Source organism: Mastigoproctus giganteus, chromosome 7, assembly GCF_048544385.1.
Source record: "Mastigoproctus giganteus isolate SK-2022 chromosome 7, ASM4854438v1, whole genome shotgun sequence".
Taxonomy (NCBI): Eukaryota; Metazoa; Arthropoda; class Arachnida; order Uropygi; family Thelyphonidae; genus Mastigoproctus; species Mastigoproctus giganteus.
This window is the reverse complement of record NC_143581.1, coordinates 764,270-785,114: the sequence shown is the minus strand read 5'-3', so window position 1 is coordinate 785,114 and position 20,845 is coordinate 764,270. Positions and strand designations below refer to the sequence as shown.

At 42.3% G+C, this 20,845-nt stretch overlaps 1 protein-coding gene across 3 annotated transcripts in view; it reads left to right on the top strand.

Moving 5' to 3' along the window:
• The window catches only part of LOC150082424 (breast cancer anti-estrogen resistance protein 1-like), a 277,941-nt gene extending 261,493 nt beyond the window's left edge, over nucleotides 1–16,448 (top strand). For 2 of the 3 annotated variants that reach the window (XM_090377491.1, XM_090377490.1), the window contains exon 4: nucleotides 13,530–16,447. In XM_090377491.1, the coding sequence (XP_090233617.1) occupies nucleotides 13,530–15,628 (2,099 nt within the window). In that variant the 3' untranslated portion in view covers nucleotides 15,629–16,447. Of the gene's footprint in view, nucleotides 1–13,529 lie in introns of all 3 variants that reach the window. The other variant, XM_090377492.1, reaches the window with a different exon arrangement.
• The last annotated feature ends 4,397 nt before the right edge of the window (nucleotides 16,449–20,845 follow it).

Sequence of the window (20,845 nt, the reverse complement as noted above, 5' to 3'; positions counted from 1 at the left end):
CCTACAATCTGTCCGTTATCAAACTCAGATAAATTCTTCCTTTTACCCATAACGCTTGGAATTTTACTACTTACTGAACCACTGACACCTTATCTATGCTACGTAGGTCGAATAACTGCGTACTATTGTACCTCACGTAGGCAGTGGGTCGCATTCAGTTTTCATAAGGGTGGTCATAATTCAGTGATCACTCAGTGTATAATGCTTTTATGTACCGGAAAACTATAAAAACATGCAGTTTTTCATCCAGCCCGATGAAAAACTGCATGAATTTTTTGAAATTGCAAAATAACGAGTTTTCTAACGAAAAGGTGGCGCGGTTACGTAATTATTTTCCGCCAGGTGGTGCAAAAGAATTACGTAAATTGAGTAATTTGGAGAGGGGGAGGGTTCTGTACATAGTTTGGTTCCAATTCGACCAACAGGTGAAGAGATATTTGAGTTCACCAAAAATAGCCCAAAAGAGCCAATGTCTAATATACACTGTGCTGCCACTTTATTAGGTACACCTACCTAGTAGCGTTTTGAGCCTTCAAAACAGCCTGATTTCGTCTAGGCATGGATTGAACAAGATGCTGAAACGTTGTGCAGGAATGGAAACCATGCAAACATGAGTATGTCACGCAGTTCCTTGAGATTCGACGGAGGTATAGGCCTGCAGCGAACAGCCCTTTCCAGCTCATCCGAACGATGTTCAATAGGATTGAGATCCGTGGACGAGCCAGCCACTGCAGCAAAGAAAAGTCATTGTTATGTTCCTGGAACCATTCCATAGTGATTGGGGCTTTGGGCACCGGCGCATTATCCTGCGCCGGTGCCCAAAGCCCCAATAAACAAAAGAAGTAACCATCTGACTGAGGATAAACTGTCAACATGAACGGATGCACTTGGTCAGCAACGATGTTTAGGTAGGATGTGGCATTCAGACGTGAATCTATGGGTATCAATGGACCCAACGTGTGCCAAGAAAACATTCCCCACATCATAACACTGCCCCCACCACCTTGCACAGTAGTCGTCAGACATGACGAGTCCATGGATTCATGTTGTTTTCGCCAAATTCTGAGCTTTCCTTCAACATGATACACCAGGAATTTCGTCTCATCAGACCAAGCAACAGTTTTCCAATCCTCGATAGTCCAGTGCTGGTATTGCTATGCCCACAGGAGGCGTACTCTCTTGTTCTTCACTGATAACAAAGGTACGCGATATAGCCGTCGGCTGTTTTAGCCCATTCGCCACAAAGTGCGACGAGTGGTCTATTGCGATATTTTGTTGTGCGCACCAAGGTTGTATTCTGACGTGATGTGCGACATTGTGGCCCGTTTGTTTGCTTGCACAACTGTAGCCATCCTCCTCTGACCTCTCTCATGAACAAGCGATTTTCTTCCACAGGAGTGCCGTTGAGAGGATGTATTCTTTTGTTTATGGAACCATTCTCGATACACCCTTGAAACTGTGGTGTGTGAAAAGTTCAGGAGAACTGCCGTTTCAGAGATGCTTTGCACGTCTTGCACCTGCTACCATGCCACATTCAAAGTTTGTTAGATCACTCGTTTTCTCCATTCTTGCTACGGTTTGTACGCTTAACTGATACTAGAAAGGCTGCTGCATTTATATCCCCAACTGTGGTCATGTGACTTGCAATGTCCTGGAACAAACCATTTGTGTGCTCAGCAGGGGTGTACCTGATACAGTGGCAGCATAGTGTGTTTCTATGTATAGTGTGGTATGAGAAAACTGTCCACTCATACACTATGACCCCTTGAGGGTCTTATATTTTCCATTTCAATTATATTATTTTAACTTATTCTATGTAGATGGCGTTAGGGACAAGTGGCCACTACCAAGAAAGTTTTCCCTCCAAAAACATCAATAAAGAATCCATATTGGCTTCTTCTATTAAGTACAATGGCTGCGATCGCTGTTTCTATGTGACTCTACGGAAAAGTACAGGTAGTCAGCAGCCATGTTGGTCTTACTTATACCACGTGCTTTCAACATTACCATTGAAAGTCTACGGAGAAATGTCATACAAAACAAATTTACAATCGGTAAATCTTTATCCGCTTATTTCTTAACAATCGCTTTACCAATCCTTACCAAACTCACATCACTGAACTCACCAACACGTCGTAAAAGCGAGGTGACATTTCTTCAGTAGGGCGGTGGCGTTGATCCGTATCCAAAAAAAAAAAGCAGGAGCACACAAACACAATGTCATAACAGTACGCATGCAGGTCCACTACGGACAACAAGATCTAGAAAAATTAGTGAGATGGGCCGAGAAATTGAGAAACTTTGAACTTCAATGCAAGGTACAAGCAGTACATCCACAAAACAGGTGCTAATTGCCTAATTTAACCTACCTGTTATTTTTGGTTGAAGTGTGCCAGCTGACCCTACCATGGCTACGCCACTGGGTAGCAGTAACCCCGGAGTAACGTACTAACTGTGTGGTACTACACTGAGGGCAGTGGAAAATGAAAAGAACCTGGGAACAAATGCGCATTCTGATACGACGTTCTCTGAGCAGCGCAGACAGGCTGCCAAGGCTTTCCTGTATATCATTGGCAAGATCATGGGGTCTTGTCGATGATATACAGCAGAGGTGGCCAACTTAATTTCTGACGCGATCTACTTTTTTTTCTTCAAAATGTGCCGCGATCTACCATCTGAAGAATTTCATTGCACGTGGTTAAAAAAGTTAGAATTCATATATGTATTTATATTTTTAATTTATGCGAAGTTTGTGTCTTCGTGTCATCTGCTAAGCTTTCAAAATTGGGGACATACCGAGATAAGGGCAACAGTAAAGAATCTTCTGTACGCAAGAACAGACTGATTCTTCGTCTTTGTTTGTTTCAAATACGAAAAGGCCGATTCACATACAGAGAGAGAGAGAGAGGGAGAGAGAGAGAGAGAGAGATGTGGAACCGAAACAGGGATTTCGAAGTTCACCGCTTTTTTTTACATTCGGGACTTTTCTCGGCAAACATATTTCCAAAACTCTTTTTCTGATGATCTGGCTTTTTGGCCGTGAAGGCCATTAAAGATTATTTATCTCTCTCTCTAATATTTTCTCCGTGTAAAAAATCTCAGCGAATTTTTCTGCAATTTGTTTCGTATCTAAGTCGACATTAAATGGATAAGAAATATATTGAACAATGTTTTCAACTGTTTTAAAATAACCGAATCTGGTTTCAAAATCATCCACAACTTTCTCAATTTCAGAAACATATTTCTCACTGTTAAATCCAAAAACAGGATATTTTTGCAAATGAACTTGCATGTTTGCAAAATGATAGAATTTTTTTTCTTTCAGATCCTTAGCTACTGCCAAAAATTGATATTTATATGCAGAAATATTACTAATCATGCCATCCACATTTTTATTTTTTCCTTGTAATTCCAAATTCAGATCACTTAATTTACTGGTAAAATCTGCCAAAAAAGCCAGACCACCCAACCACTCTGTATCTTATAGATGCTGATAATCATCTCCCCCCCGACTTCGATTAACAATTTTTTTTTTAAATTTCATTCAGAAAATTTCGAAATCTCTGTAGAAACTTACCCCGATTCAAACACTTCACTTTTTTTTTTTTTTTTTTTTTTCTTTTCATGAACACTCCAAACACGAGAGGTATTAGAACCTGTAGTACTTAGGACTGTGCTTGAGTTGGAGGTTGAGAAGACGAAAGAAGATATTTGTTGACATTGCACTTGAACTTCTGTCATTTTTAGGAAATACGTATGAAGGAAGGTTGGTCCAGAAAACGGCAGTTGAATGAATAAATGAGGAAGATGAAAAGTTGGTTCTGTGGGTTTGAAGTTGGACAGTAAATGGATGTTGGCTTCGGACTGTTCCGAAAGAGAGAGCGGTAATTATGGAAGCCAATTAGGAAGAACAGTGCCCATGGAAGTATCTGTAGAAGACGCATGCAGCAGAAACAGTACGTCTATGAGACAGCGAGTGGAGAGACTCTGTTAGAGATGAGTCATTAATTAACCTAACTGCCCTCTTCTGAATGGAATCAAGAAGCCTGAGAGAGGTTTTGGGTGCAACACCGCCCCAGTTGTGGGAACAATATTCCACGGCAGGGCGGATTTGCGATTTATACAGAGGAGCAGCTGTTTGGGAGAAAAGTAACGCCGAGAGCGAAAGAGAAAACCAAGTTTTTTAGATGCAGAAGAAGCAATATTTGAAATGTGCTTCTGCCAAGAGAGATTTGAAGTCAGGGTAATCCCCAAAAGAGATACATCATCTTGCCTAGAAATTGGAGTGTCACCAAAGATAAGCATACAAGCAGAAGAATCCTTTTCGCGAGATATAAGACAAGACTGAGTTTTAGAAGGGTTGAAATCAACTAAGATGTCTTTGCCCCACTTGCCCCTTACTAAAAACAATTGGCAAACCATAAGATGGAAGCTTGTTTAGAAGACCTTTATGCCAAACACGACAAAAGCCTTTGAGATGTCTAGACCAACTGCTTGTGTTTCACCGAACCTTTCCATTGAATTAGTCCATAAATGGGTAACATAAGCCAGAATATCACCGGTGGATCGACACTGAAGGAATCCATACTGGCGATCGTTGATCAGACGGAAGGTTTCTAGGTAGTTTAAGAGTTGGCGGTTAATTGATTTCTCCATTATTTTAGAAAGAGTAGAAGTAATTGCAATGGGACGATAATCGGATGGGAGGGATTTGTCACCCTTTTTAGGAACTGGCTGGATACGAGCAAATTTCCAAGCAGAAGGAAAAACACCTTTGGAATAAGAAAGTGAAGAAAGGCGACAAAGAATACGAGTAAGTTCAGGAGCACAGGTTTTGAGAACAAGCGGAGAAATACCATCGTGACCTGGAGCTACCTTAGCATCAAGATTCGTCAAAATCCTTCTGACATCCTTTTGACGGAAGACTACAGGAGGCATTGAATGGAGGGTGTTGGCAATGGTGGGAAGTGTTTTACCAAGATCATTAATACATCAGTTGGAAGAAAAATGGGATGCTAGCAGGTCAACTTTATCCTTGGCTGAAGTGACAACAGAGCAATCTGGTTTGGACAGAGGTGGGAGCTGAGATAGGCAAAATTTGCGGCCAATAGCTTTGGCAAGAGACCAAAATGCTCGGCTACCATTAGGGCAAGAAGCAAGTTTTCTACTCTTAGCCTGTTCAAACTCTAGTTTGGACTGATTAATATCTGCTTTACAATTGTTGCGAGCTTTGGTGTAGGCAGAAAATGAAACTGAAGAATTAGAAACAAGACAATTACGATATGCAACATTCTTCTCTTGAACAGCCTTAGCACATTTATTGGAAAACCAAGGTTTAGATAAAGGACGAGATTTTAAAGTGGAGTGTGGGATAAAGGATTTCCTTCCTGCAAGAATAGTTTCACTGACACGATCTGAGCAAAAGTTGACATCAGAAGTTTTGAAACAGTAATCCGACCAAGGAAAAGAAGAAAAGAAGTCTCGCAGAATATCACATTTTGCATTCTTGTAAGGCCAAACAACACGAGGTTGAGAATAGCGATGAGATAAAGGTTCCATTGGAGAAGAGACAATCACCAAGTTGTGATCTGAAGTGCCTAAAGGACCTCTCACTTCGACCATGTACTTAGAAGGGTTGTTTGTGAGAAAAGTTCAAGCGTATTGGCTGTATGATTAGGATTGTCCGGTATTCTTGTAGGTAAATGAACAATCCGTGCAAGGTCGTTAGTAATTGCAAAAGCCTCAGTATCTCGACCAGCTGGGTCGGTGTGACTAGAAAACGGAAGCCACCTGGAGTTGTGAACATTAAAATCACAAAGGAAAATTACCTCACTGTTAGGAAAGTTGGACTGGAGAAAGTCAAGTTGCAAAGAGAGGAAGTCAAAGAGCTCCAAGTGATTAGTGGGTATGGAAGAACGGTAGAGACAACAGATGAATTTAACACAATCAGGTAGAGAGATTTTAAGCCAGAGAAGATCAAAGAGAGGAGATTCCAAATTGCCAATCTCTGACAGGGAATATCAGAACGGACATATGCACAAGTACCACTTTTGAGGCGAAAGGAATCATACAGTGAATAATTTGGGCATCTGAGATGAGCAGTAGTTGAATCAACCGATAACTGAGATTCTGTCAGAAAAAGTACATGGGGTTTGGCAGGCTGCAAGTGGAAATGGACATCGTTGAGATTAGAATTGAGACCACGTATATTTGTGAAATGAATTAGGAAGTGCTTGGGAGGTTTAGATCTTTTAGCAGATAAGCTTGGTCTATTAGTTTGACAATTCATGGTGTATTCAATAGTAAGAAAAAGTAGGTGGGATGTATGAGGTAATGAAATTTTTGGATTTGGCGTACACGTGGTAAGAATATACTCAGATCCTTGACATAACCTGGCCTTGATAATGCTCCGCGCATTCACACTACTCGGGCTCCCTCCAGTCACTATCTGGCAGAGTAGAGGTAGCACGATTATAAACTAACAGATCCGGAAGCCTCCTAGAGAGTTACCAATAGGTTTGGTTCGGTGTACTAACTAGCGGCCGGCCTGCGAACACCGTTTTAGAGCTGTACCGTCGAAATGTAAGGAATATTGGATCTCGCCACGACGTTCATCATAACCTCAAAAGTCATCAATCATACTGCATGATGGAAGAGGTGGGGAAGGGTTGACTGGAACTTAGCTCTAGAGACTAAACATGAGTTCCACCACTTCAAGCCTCCAATAAACAAAGTGCTGGTATTACACCAGTTGATGAGAGTCATCTACCACCTAGTACTGCCTGGTAACATAGAGGGCCGGCATTCCTCCATGTGGTGTGGGCGCCACATCTCGACCCCTGCTTACGTTGGTTCACACCTGGGTGGTCACCCTCCATGTTCTTGTGTATGGAGGTTATACGCAGGATTACTATCAGTCACACCATCGTGAAGGTGCAAGCAGAGGATTTGGCTGTCATAGACCGTCCGGACTTCGCCGAAATTGGGTCCATTTTATTTTATTTTATTTTATTTTATTTTATTAATAAAAAGATACACAACAGGTAACCATTAACAGTGTATCTGAGATCAGATCAATAAACATAATAACAATAATGTGAAATCCTACAGGACGATAAACATTGATATAGATTCAAACAATAAAAGCATATGTACAAAAGGGGTTTTTGTATTAAGTTAAGTTACCGGTAAAACAAGTAATAATTAATCCGTTAGAGAATAGAAAAATAATATAACAAATAATAAGCTACAATAATTAGATGTGAGCTAGTCACTTTGCAGTTTAAGTGAAGAGGCAAACTTGTGGATGGAGTTCATCAGTGATTGGGAGTTGTCAAAGAAGTCAATGCGAGAGTCATTTGCTGATTTGCTGATTCTGTTCAGTGGACTGAACTTCATTAAGTCCGTGTTGGCAGAGTCAAGGCGAAACGGTGTAAGGTTCCTGACTTGTCTACAGGGAGCATTGAAGTTTATTTTACTCAGGATATCAGATGCTTCATAAATTCCAGTGATTACTTTGGCTAGGAGGGCGATGTCAGCAGTAACTCTTCTGGTGCACAGAGGCCTTAGATGAAAGTAATCACACAGCGATTCATAATACACTGAGTGATAGAATAGAGGATTGCGGTACGTAAGGTAACGGATAAAGTTTTTTTGGACTGCTTCAATTTTGTTAGTTAAAGTCTTTGTGTGAGGATTCCAGATGGGTGAACTGAATTCAAGGATTGGCAGAACAATAGTTTTATAAAGGATAACCGCATATCTGTAGTTTTTGAACTTGTATGTGTTCCGTTTGATGAATCCCAGTGTTTTGAATGCTTTGCTGGTGATTTTAAGGACATGGGCATCGAATTTAGCACTGCTGGAAAAGAGAATCCCTAAGTCGTTAACTTGGTCACACCTTTCGATGATCACAGAGTTAATACTATACTCCGTATTCATTAGTTGTGGAGATCTGCAAGATGAGAAAGAGATAACTTTGCACTTCGAGGGGTTAGCAGACAAGCCATTCAGAGATAGCCACAGAGAGAATTTATTGAGAGCACATTGAAGTTGTTGAGAATCGGTAGTCTCCTTCACTGCTGAGTAGATCTTAAGATCATCTGCATAGAGAGCAACTTGAACATTGGAGGTGTAGATGAAAGAAGGAAGATCATTTACGAAAACAATGAAGAGAAGAGGACCTAAGGGAGAGCCTTGTGGTACTCCGCTTAGTGGTATAAAACAGTCTGAGTTCACTTGATCGATGTAACGCTCAAGAAACGATGCGTAATATAGCTCCGTAGCCATGAGAGCAAAGGGTCACGGATGCCATATAGCTTAAGTTTTTCCAGAAGTTGTTCGTGCGGGACTTTATCAAATGCCTTAGATATGTCTGTGTAGACTGCATCAACTTGTAGGTGGTTATCAAGAGCTTCAGAGGTGTATTGCCAGAAAGGAAGTAAATTTGTGACTACTGACTTGCCACTGCAGAAACCATGTTGATTCTGATCGATAAAAGGCTTGAAGAATTCGAAGAGATGTTTGTGCACTGCTGTGTCGAAGAGTTTAGCCAGGCTGTTTTGCAAGGTTATGGGTCTGTAATCGCATACGTCATTTTTATCACCTTTTTTGAAAATAGGAACTATATTGACCTGCTTAAAGTGCTTAGGATACTTCCCCAGCCTGAGAGACAGGTTGAAGATCCGCAGTATGAGGGGTTTCAATGTAGTGACAGTCCTTTTCCAAAATAGGCCTGGAATGTCATCTGGGCCTCTAGTATAGTCATTTTTCATGCTTTTTAATGCCGAGTTTAAATCTTCATCAGTGATAAAGAGATTAATGAGGATATCATCTTTAACAGGTGTGAAGTCAGGAAATGAGGCAGGTCTCAATGTATCATTTGTTTGAATTCTGGAAAAGTGTTTGGCAAACTCTTGAGCAATACTGAATTCGTCAGATAAGAGAATTCCATCTGCGTTTCGGAGTTGTAACTTTCTACTGGTTATGTTCTTATGCTTCATGAAATTCCAGAATGGTTTGATATCTCTGTGAGTAAGCAGACTATCCTGAACTGACTCTGTATACATGTTGTAGGAGTTTAATATGAGAGTTTTCACTTCTTTGCGGAGTTGGCTGAATATTTCATAGTATTGACTGTCACCTGTTTGCTTATATTTGTTTCTGTAGAATTCTTTGGATTTAATTTTACGTATTAGTTCACTATTATACCAGTGCGGGTAGGTAGAGCGTGCGGTAAGATGGGATTGAGGAACAATGTCAGATATAACTGAATGGACACAGTTAATCAGGTTGTTGGTGAGCACATCGATGTCATCCATAGCGTCAGCGAGCTGCTTGTCTACGTTTCTTAGAGCTAGGTTGAGCAGAGGCCAGTCAGCCTTTCTGAAATTGAATCGAGGAGTACGGGAGCTGCATTTGAAGTTATGAGAAGTCACTGTGATGTCAAAAGTAATTGGTGAATGATCCGAGTGAAATATGGGGTTGTCGGTGTGAACATCTATATGAGTAGAGGAAAATATTAGGTCGAGGTAGGCATTTTCTCTGGTTGGAAAGTTGCAAATTTGTTCCAGACCATAGCTGTGAAGCATATTAAAGAGAGCCCTAGTCTGCAGTGATGGAGAAGAAGATTCTAAATTGGCCATTTGACAGTTAAAGTCACCCAAAACCATTGCTATGTCGGCAGATTGAATTAGTGAGAAGATTGATTCCAGCGAGCTTTCTAAGTACTGGAGGTCTATATTAGTTAAGGGAGGTGGAAAATAAAGCAATACTATTAAAACCTTTAACTTGCCAAGATGAAGAAGGCAGTATACTGATTCAATATTTGTGAAATTTGATGCAGTTGCACAGAGTATATGGTTAGAATGTATAATAGCTACTCCGCCTCCACGAGATCCTCTGTCCTTTCTATGGATTGTATATTGTCCATCTATAATCTCCTGATCATCAATATCAATGGAGAGCCAGGTTTCAGTGAGCAGGTAAATGTCGTAAATATGTGAGCCTTGGATTGCTCTGAAGTGGTTTAGGTTGCTAATTATACTCCTGCAATTCTGAAGGTAAACACTGAACAGTTGGGATCTGGGGATTCTATGACGAGAGGAGAGCGTAGTATGTGTAGATAGCAGGGTATCTGATTGCTATGCCGGTGGAGAGGAGATTTTGGACTCCCTTGATGGTCTGTCCGTGAAGCGTTTTACTAGAGCCCCTGATAAAAGGGATCTTAGATTCAACACTTTTTCTGTTTGTGATGGAAGGCATGTTATTATAAAAGATGAGTAGGCGGGACATCGTGTCTTCAGAGAACGGACATCTACTCCGAAACCATATTCTTCTTTAATTAGGTTGATAAGATCTTCAGAGAATTTGACTGGAGTGTCACCCGAATATCAGTTCCATCACCGTTTTAGACTCCCAGGTTGCAAGTACAGCTTGTGTGGCATATCTGAGAGTGTAATTTCAGATCCGGTTCATTTTCATCGAGTTGCATTTTGAAAAGTCTCCTTTGAAGAGATTGTCCTCTGATGGAATTCACGATTTTGAAAGCTGTGTCCATAACACTTAGAATTTAATCTTTTGCTGGCTAACACTTGTTGGTGGATGATACAGTGGTAACATCTGGGAATTCGCCATCCTTTTTTCAATAAAATTTTTGATTGCGTTAAATATATCAAGACCTTTAGTTCTTTTTTTTAACGAAACCATACCCAGCAGTTCTTCTCTAGTGGCAGAATCATCGAAAACCGTTTGAATAAAATCTAGCTGTCTGTAGATTCATCCAGTTGTGAAGAAAAGGATACACCAACTAGCAATATGAACACGCAATTGTTCGATCACATCTTCACTAATTTTTCGATGCTTCGCATCACGGTATTTCGAGATAATTGCAGATCTTGAAGGGCACTTTTAATTTCATTTTTGTTCTTAAAATTTTCAAAAAGGGAATGTTATTTCTAAAAATGCGTATTTGATGAATTGACCATCAGAAAATAGTTTGCATTTTTTTGCAAGAAGATGACTCACTTTAAATGATGCTACAGTTACTGCTTTAGATTGTAAATTAGGTGTCAAGAAGAAATTTTGTTGCACGAATAATCTAGATTTAAGTTCTTCTAATTTAGTTTTTCTAAGGTCACAATTCGGTGGAAAATCCGATTGGTATTTACCACAGAGTGCGTTGAAGTGCCTTTCTAAATTTCCTTTTCTGAGTCTAGCCACGGGAGCATTGCGAATCAAAGAACATTTTTCTTTTATCGTTACAAAAAAAGTGTTCGAGTTGCCACTCTTGATGAAAACGATACGTTTTACTCTTTTTCGTAGTATTCGTTTTAAGTCAAGGGATATTAAATAAACGTCTAAATACTGTCCAGTTATTAATATTAAGTAAGCTAACTAAGAATTCGACTCACACTATGCTCTCCACAACGTAACTGCATGAATTTACACTAGAGCACAGAGTAGTACTCTGTGCGCTAGACAAGCTTAGCTGCTGCGCTGCGACAAGAGTAGTCACGTAGTTGATGGTATTTTTAATAAGCGTATGCAGCGGGGTGCATAATAATAATAACACATAGATTTTGACTAATCTATTTTTTATATATGTTCAAAACTCGTCGTGATCGACCGAAATTAAAGCCGCGATCGATTAGTTGGCCACCCCTCATATACAGGAATTGTGCTAGCGGGATAATGATGAGATCCCATCGCAAAGGAAATGGTCAGGCCACACCTTCAGCATTGCATACATGTCTGGAGGCCTCATTTTAGGATGTGGAGCTGCTGGAACCAGTGGAGAGAAGGACAACGAGATCTGTTAGGAGAACAAAAGAGGTTCTCTTGCCAAGAAAGACTTCCATCTGCAAATTGCGGCGTCTCGAGACTAGGCACTTGCCCAGGTGATGTAAATTGAGGTGTTTAAGGCTTTGAATGGATTGAGTAAGCTAAATGTTGATGGGATTCTTCCTTTTGCTTAAACCTCTTTTTTTCTTTTTAACATGTATAAAAAATATGGAAAAGAATGCGATTATAAAACGGGTTTTGCAATCTGTTAAACGATGGGATTTAGAGCACTTGGTGTATCACAACGGAAATCGTGCGAAGTAATTCTTGATATTGTGAGCAGAATATACAACGTTCCCGTAAGAAAACATTTGGACGTTTTTCACGGGATTTCGGGCTTTTGCATAATTGAATAACATATACCGGGTGGAGCGTGGCGTACTGATGGTTTTAATTCGTAATAACTACTTTTTGGGCCAGCAGCTGGTGCCTTCTGTTTATTAACAGCACCACGGAAACGGTGCTGTTAATAAACAGAACTTTCGATGTCGATCCGACAGAAACCGCGACAGAGCGGTGGGGAATTGCACCGTTCGGCATTCACGGACAGTATTTCTTTGAGAGCAATGCCTCGAAGAAAGTCTGTTACCCAAATACTGAGCGTTTTGGATCCATGTTGGAAAATGTTTTGGTCCCACGTGATGAAGCGCTAATGTGTTTCCAGAGTGATGGGGCAATTGCCCATACAGCACGGGTAAACATGAATTCGTTGCATCCCACTTATTTTTGTGGGGCCATCTTCAATCTTCTGCACAATTCGCACCTTCAATTCAGACCTGTTCCCGGTTTTTTTGTGAAAACCGGGAACAGGTCTGAACTGAAGGTGCGAATTGTGCAGAAGATTCAAGCAACTGATGATGCTGTCATAGTTCGTGTAATGCTCGGTGTCGCGGAAAGGATAAGGAAGCGAGGATGACTCTTCATTTTATTTTATTCCATTAGATAAGTTACTGCCACGCTCTGGATAGCAGTAAGCTAGGGTGGGGGTGATATTTACATTTTAAAGCTAAGGCAGGGACTTGTGTCTGGGGTTAACCTGAAAGGTACAGAATTAACAGGGTTTTTTTTTTTTTTTTTTTTGCGTACTTGAAAGTTGTGGAATACCGAGGAATCTCAAATTAAGAAAGATATCATTTTATCAAAAAGTGCTGTACTGTACTTTATTTCAAAATATAAAGGATTTCATTGGTTGAGGCATCTCATCACCGGTTGTTGCCATCTCTTAATCTTGACTATCTTAACACTGACAGAAAGGCGTCTTTGGAGTAAAGGAGGGGACAGTAACGGCTTCTCTTTATTTTATTTTATCCTGTCATGAGAAGCGTGGTCGTGGCAAGTTATTTTACTTCTGGTGGTGTTCCATTGAGCCATAACAGTAGACTTGTGTCCATTAGCTTCTGGTGTCTGTATGGCTACTAGATTGTTAGCCAAATCCACCGTGTTTCCTGGGAACATAGTGGTCATTTTTAAACCCAAGCAGCTAGTAAAAATGCCTTTGGACTCGACTTAAATAATCTGCTCGTTGTATGAATTATAATAAATCATTTTAGGAGTTTAAATTCAATTAAAATTTGATTTATTTGTTATTATTTATTGTTATTATTATTTTATTTCTGAGGCTACTACATAAGCTTGCTTCTTTGCATCATTTGGCCAATCCGATAACTTTCTCTTTGCTTCCTTTCCAGGTAGCTACGACACACCACCCAGTCCTCGACTGGTTAGAGGTCACGGTTCCTACGACGAACCCAAGTTCCACTCATTACCTTACGACGTTCCCCGGCAGACGATATGTGACGAAGGGAACAGCAACGTTCTCGTGCCCTCTTACGACGTGCCCAAAGCTTACGATTATGACGTTCCAGCTGCAAACGGGGACGTTTCTGTCATCGGAGGAGCATACGACGTTCCTGCGACGCCTCGTTCGGTAGAGCCAAAGGAAAATCTCGGCATGTACGACACCCCATCCTCTTACGTGACCACGCACATTTCGGACGCGTACGACGTTCCGTTGCCTCACTCACACAATGCTCGTGGAACCTACGATGTACCCCCTTCGAAACGATCCAGCGGGGTCTCCGTCATGTCGACGAGCTCGTCTTCGATGCTGTCACCTTCCAGCAGCCAGTCTAGCTTGAACATGTCGCTCTCGCTGTCCAGCCTGTGCGACTCCAACCGCTCCAGCTTGGAGCAGTGTCACGAGGTGTACGATATCCCACCCACTGGTCCCCAGAGGCCTATCGATCACGCCGCGGTACTCAACATGCGGCCACTAATCAGCAGTACGGCACCATCCCTCAAATTGGCCGCTGACCTCTACAACATACCGTCAAACATCGTCGCGCAGTTCTATGACGTTCCTCCCATTCCAAGACCCATGAAGTCCCAGGTGAGCGAAGGAGTGTATGACGTGCCACCACAAGTCACGCGTGATATTGGCTCCCTACCTAAAAACGACGAGGTGGACAGTGACCGAAGGCTCTCCTCATCCAGCAACGACTCCCACGACTTCAAGGAGAACTTCCCCAATATCGAGGGCAAAGAACTACCCCTCGAATTGGATGCAGCGATGGAGATGTTAGTGAAGCTCCACCAAGAGGTGCAGGGAGCGATTTCCAAACTGTTCAGTTTTGTCAGCGCCACCTGGAGGAAGAGAGAAAACATGGAAGTTAAAATTTACGACATCAAGATGACCTGTCACAGGCTACGTGGTGCTTTGAAAGAATTCCTCGCCTTTGTGCATGGGGCTCTGGCGAATTCCAGCCATGCTCCTGACAGGACTTTGTGTCATAAGTTGGGCAAACTGGTGAAGCCCCTCTTGGATTCCAACACGATCGTGTTGGCAACGACGCAGTCGCTCGATGAGAAGGCGTGGCAGATCACCAAACTGACCACGTCAGATGAGTCCAGCACCCCGGACGAATTGGACCAATTAGTGGCATGCGCACGAGGACTCGTGGAGGATGTTCGACAGGTCGCATCCTTCATCCAAGGCAATTGTACCCTAATATTCAAACGGTCGCAACTCATTGTGGCCGGAAGAACGGTGATCCCAAAGACGGACGAAATTCCGGAGAGATTGAGCAACAAGACGGACTCTCTGAATCGACAGAACGTTCAAGAACGCCCTTTGCCCGCTCCTCCCGCCTCGGGACCCATTTCTATCCTGGCCGACCGCGAGAGCAGGCAGCTGACCAATGATTACGACTACGTGAATTTGGAATCCAAAGAAGCCATCGAGAGGGAGAACGAGGAAATCAAAGCGGCTTTGCCCAAACAACTGCACAAGTCTTTCGAAAACTTGGTGAAGGAGTCGCAGATCCCTGTGGACGATGATGTCAGCAAGTTTACTGTTCAGCCTTCGGAGACGGGCTCCAACCACCTAAACACTGCAGAACTGCAGGTGCTGCAGTTCTACAGCAACCAGATGGACACGCACATGTCGTTCTTGACCAACGCCATCGACGCGTTCATGCTGACCATCGACAAAAACCAACCCCCGAAAGTGTTCATCGGACACACGAAGTTCGTCATCATCAGCGCTCACAAGCTGGTCTACATCGGCGACACGGTGCTTCGAAATGTAGTCAACCTCGGGGTCAAGAACAAGGTCATGCAGTGCGCCAATAGCCTGTGTGACTCGCTCAAGTCCGTAGTGACCAGCACGAAGAAGGCGGCTCTGCAGTTCCCCTCTGTGGCGGCCGTGCAAGAGATGGTGGACAGTGTCGCAGACGTCTCCCATCTGGCCAAGGACCTGAAGGTGGCGATCGCACAGTCCGCGCAGTGACGCGTTTTGTAAGTTTGCTTGACTGCATGAAGCGTGACTCCCAGGAACTGCACGGGTTTTCAAGAAAAGTGTACCAAATTGCAATCTGCTCTGCCCCAACAAATGACAGACAACTGGTGACTCGCCGGCCCTGCACGGGATTGCAGAGAATCGAATCGAATATGCAAATGAAACGTTTCTCGTCGTGTTGAACAAAAGGAATATCGGAGAACAATTTTCCTCCCCTCGTGTCTCGAGGCAGCTGAAAACGCGCATGAGCGCTCTTTATATCTCCCACTTTTAAACACTTTTAAATTCGCCTCTGTCAAGGGTTGCCACACAAGGTTTCGTTCGTTCGTTCAGTTCAAAACGCAAGCCTCATGTCGAAAAGCTCCGCAATAAAAGAAAAAAAAAAACTTCCAAAGCTCAGCGTGCTCTTTGCTTCTCTGCGCAAGAACACAGCACTAAACTGTTACCGAATTACCTCATCTACCAGTGGGTATTAAGTCTGTGTTATTACGCGAGTGTTCTGTGGTCAGTTTGTCTGTTTTCCGAAGGGGAGGAAATCTTGCTGTCCCTCCTGAGACCGAGTAACTCGGCAAGAGAGTGAAAAAGCCCATAAAAGTTCTTCGCATCATCGACGGGATTTGAACCTGGCTTTTTTCCCACCTGGTGTGAGGAAAACAGAATGGCGATTACCACTGCGTTACCAGCGAGGACATGAACTAGCATCTGTCGAGGCCGAGCGCAGTGCCAAGCGTTCCGTGGACAAACGATCCGAGTGAGATCTTCATAGGGTTTTCTTAGAAAGGAATCATCTTCGATTTAGCCAGTGTCGTAAGCAGAAAAAGTGGGCCCCCGATGCAAAGATAGTGAGGGTCCTCTGAAAATGTTTGTTTTTTGGTAAAAATAAAAATCCTTAAAAATTGCCCTGAAAGCAGCAGCTATGAAAAAAACTTGTGAAAAAATTATTGTTCATCATAAACATAACTTATTCGGGCAGAAGGGCAGTGAACCCCCTTTTGGTCGTGACCCCCTGCACCGCATTGGCATAGTTACGTCACTGGATTTAGCTAAGACTTCGTTCTGTTAAGTTATAAAACTTCAACCTTACAAGCAGTAAGCGAAGCCAGGAAAGAGAGTCACCTTTCCTTTGTAGGCCTGACATAGACGAGTGATCAGGAACGTGAGTGTAATAGCACGCGCTCTTTGGGTGGACCAGGGTTCAAGCCCGTGACTGTTCAATACGCTTAATGTCTGTATCGATAATTTATTGTGAACTCCTCTGACCCGGTAGTCTTGCCGGAGTATTAACAAAAAAGGTTTTTTTGAATTTTTCATTTTCAACCCCAATAACACACGGCTTGGTCACTCGTGGCATTACTCGTGCCTCCACGCGGCGGGGGCCGATAAATTGAGCGGAAAAATCAACCCTCAGGGCCAAAAGGGGTACAAAAACTTCTTTTATAAGGAGTTTAAACTGTTTTCGCGTGTAGCACACTGGGTGAAAAAGGCACGGGTTCGAATCCCGTCGATGACGCGAGGAACTTTAATGGGCTGGTTTTATTCTGTGGCTGAGTTAGTCGGTCTCAGGCGTAGATAGCAAGGTCCCCCCCCCCCCGAAACTGTTTTTTTTTTTTTTTTTTTTTGTCCAGGAAATCGACCAGAGAACACACGCAATTTACAGACACAATACGAGTTTATGTAATCGATTAGGGATAACCCTAATACAATTATAATAGTAATAATAATAATAATGATGTCCATAAAACTGATTACATGCTACATCAGCTCTCCCGATTTCTGGGACATTTACTTTTGAGGATCCCACTTCAAACCCTCAGGCGCCCACCCTCTCCTGCAGCAACGATAATAGACTCCACCCCACCGTGATATCACTGGAAGTTCAGTTGGAAAGTACTATTATTATTATTATTATTATTATTCAGTTTATTAAGTTTGATTTCACCCCTGAACAGCTGGTTCGCTAGAAGGAAGTACACAGAATTAGAAAAAACATTTGCATTAAAAGGACGGTTGATAGTGTTTGACAATGCATTTGACAAGTTGGCATAGTATAAGTACGTGTATATATAGATTAACATGAGGGAGATAACTTTGGTTTGAACATTTATACACAGGAAAATTAAGTTTGCAACGTGAATTCAGTTACACTCTATTAAAAAAATCTTCAAGTACAGGAGTTTCTGAATGTATGCGTCCATAGATAGCATGTGATGGACTGGTAGATGGAGTGACATGATCGTGTCAGGATTCTTCCTGTATTTCTTGTCATCCCAATAGTTTTTTGGGGTCAATTTGAAGCTGGTTGAAGTATTCAATAATATTCGCTGGGAACTTGTCCCTAAGGCAGACGAGGTTGGTAAGAGTCGACCTATAACGTCGATTATGTCGCTCTTTAGGATGGATACTTGATGCCGAGATGATTTCTTGCACGTTAGGGGAATCTATCCTATTAGTCAGTAGTCTGGCAAGCGTGATGAAGCTCTTTTCCAGAATTTTGATTTTCCATGGTATCGTGTTCATGTTTGCATGTAGTGTAGATCTAGAGATGGTGAATGGGTTACCATGGATCCTGTTCAACCACCTCAGAACCCAATATTCAATTGCCAAGAATTTCTTTGCAATGCTTGATCGGGTTGAGGACCATATCTCAGATGCGTATTAAGCAATGGGCGTGAGGCACCTTTCAATGTATTTGCAAATGAAGGATGTATTCTGACAACCAACAAGCTCCTGGTGGATCGCCCAGAAGGCTGCATGTGTTTTCTTCATTGTATACATGAAATAGTGCTGGAAAGTGTTCATTATTTGCTGTTACCTTTTTCTTCATTTCGTATAATAATAATAATAAAATTCTTTATTCACAAAATTTTACAAGGTTACAATTCCCGTTACAGACATCCAGAGGAATCTAACAATCTAATTTGAGACATTATATTTACTTACATAAAAGCTGCATAGAACATCCATAGAATACATACAATATCAATGAAATACATAGAACAACAATATAATGCATACAATACAAAAATCAGCGAATTCTTTGCTTTCTTCAACATAAAATTAATTTAATTGCCTTTGAACTGGTTCTTCCGATCTGCTGATGGTATAGGGCCTTATCATGGAGTACGATCTGTTGAGCCAGTCTAGACATCTTTCACTTCGAGCCAGTATTAGTTTCAATGACAGTTGCAGGAATGCTGACGGCACATGAATATCGATTTTAAGTTTTTTTTTTTTTTCCTGTATGCCGCATCACTAGACCACAGATCAAAATCAATGTCGGCGGAGCTCAGTGCGGCAATGATGCTGTTGGGAAAGTGCTGCTTGAAGGTCGAGTGCTTCTGCAGGTTTGAGGAGAGAACTGGAGGATTTCTGAGACCTCTACCCGGGATTTTCCAGCCCACGATTTCCCAGATGTTGATGAAGTCGTGAACTGCAAAGCACAGATTGAGTGCCATTGTGAGCTTCCGAGCATATGCCAAATGCTGGGCTAGGGTGTAGCTTAGATTTTTACAGAGATGCGATCTTGATGTTGTATAGGGAAGGTGAGCCCAATTGTTGGCCCAATTGAGGACCCAGAATTCTAGACCCCAAAGCGTCTTCAGGCTGGACAAAGGAGCTGAGGACCAGACCTCAGTACTGTAACTGATGATTGAGCTGAAGTAGTAGAAGACAAATTTCCTGACAGTTTCTTTATTATGAGATCTACAGAGGTAGAGTTTCATGCTTCAGAAGGTCCTTAGCGCTTTTGAGCGCAGTTACTGGATTTGATCCTTATAAGTCAGGTTTTCGCCCATTATCACCCCTAAGAATTGAATGAGCGGCGACGAGAAGATGCCCCACAATTGAGAGCTCCAGAGAGACTGTTGGATTGAGGTTTACTTGTGCCTCTCGGTGAGAAGATGATATACTTTATTAAGTTTTTTACTCTCCTACCAAAACCCTACCTGGTCCTGCTAAAGCCAGCATCCACAGAGGCCACACAAACAAGTGAACAGATAAAGGACACAGCGATAACAAACCTTACAGGCGACCTTAAAATAAAGTCAAAACCACAAAAATAAAGTCAATAAGAAAAACTAGAAACACAGGGCTCATCATCGAGACAGAAACAGAGGGCGATGCCACACAAATCCTAAAAAATGCCAAAATTCCAACCCTGGGGTTGGTTGCGGAGACCTCAAAGGAAAAAGGCCCATCAATTGTAATATTTGATGTTCGCAAAGATCTGGATAATTCCGCAATTAGAAACGAACTCTACCAAAACCTACAGATGACATACCCGAATGATGACCCAGCGACTCATAAAACCAAAACACCTGACCAATTCCCGAACAGGTACCACAACCAACTCGGTGGTCGAACTAACCCCAAAAGCCTGGCAGGCCATACAACGACAGAACAGAATCGTTATAAACTGGGGCAGCCACCGCTTCAAGGAATACGTGGCTGTGCCTAAATGTTTCCAGTGTTGTTGCTTCAGCCAAACCATGCACACCTGTGCACAAAAAATACCAATTTGTGGCCACTGCGCACAAAAGGGCCATGAATTTCATACAAACCCAAACAAATCAGAAGAGGCAATCTGTGTAAACTGCAAAGAGCATAACAAGCAACACTCAGACTCCACCAGAGATAATAAATGCCCAGTCTACTTAAAAACAAAGAGCTTCCACCAGTTAGAATCAATTATGGGTGCGTAGCATAAACAATATAACAACGGAGTGAACTTCCTACAAAACAACGCACAAAGGACAATTGCAGTTACAAGCCAACTACGCCTCAAAGCGGACAAAGAAAATATAGATATAAATAAATAATAAATAAATAAATTTTCTGTTTATACTCCGGGACGACCAAACAGTCAGAGGATATACTTCTGCTACAAGAACCCTACACTCGTGCCAAAGAAGTGAGAGGATACCCTATAAAATTGTGCAATGCCAGAAAGACACCCCCAAGGTTGCAATCCTAGTATGTAACCCAGACTTCACGGTTACCAGAATCTCCCATCTCTGCCTCCCCTGGGCAGCCTGTGCACACACCATCAGTCCTGTCGGCGAATTCCACGCTGTTTCTATATACTCCAGACCTAGACCTGGAGACGACATTCATCCGGGCCATAGTTTACCTACAAACCTTATCCACCGAGCTCCCCAATGCTAGAATACTCATCAGTGCTGACATGAACTGCCGATTACCCAGCTGGTT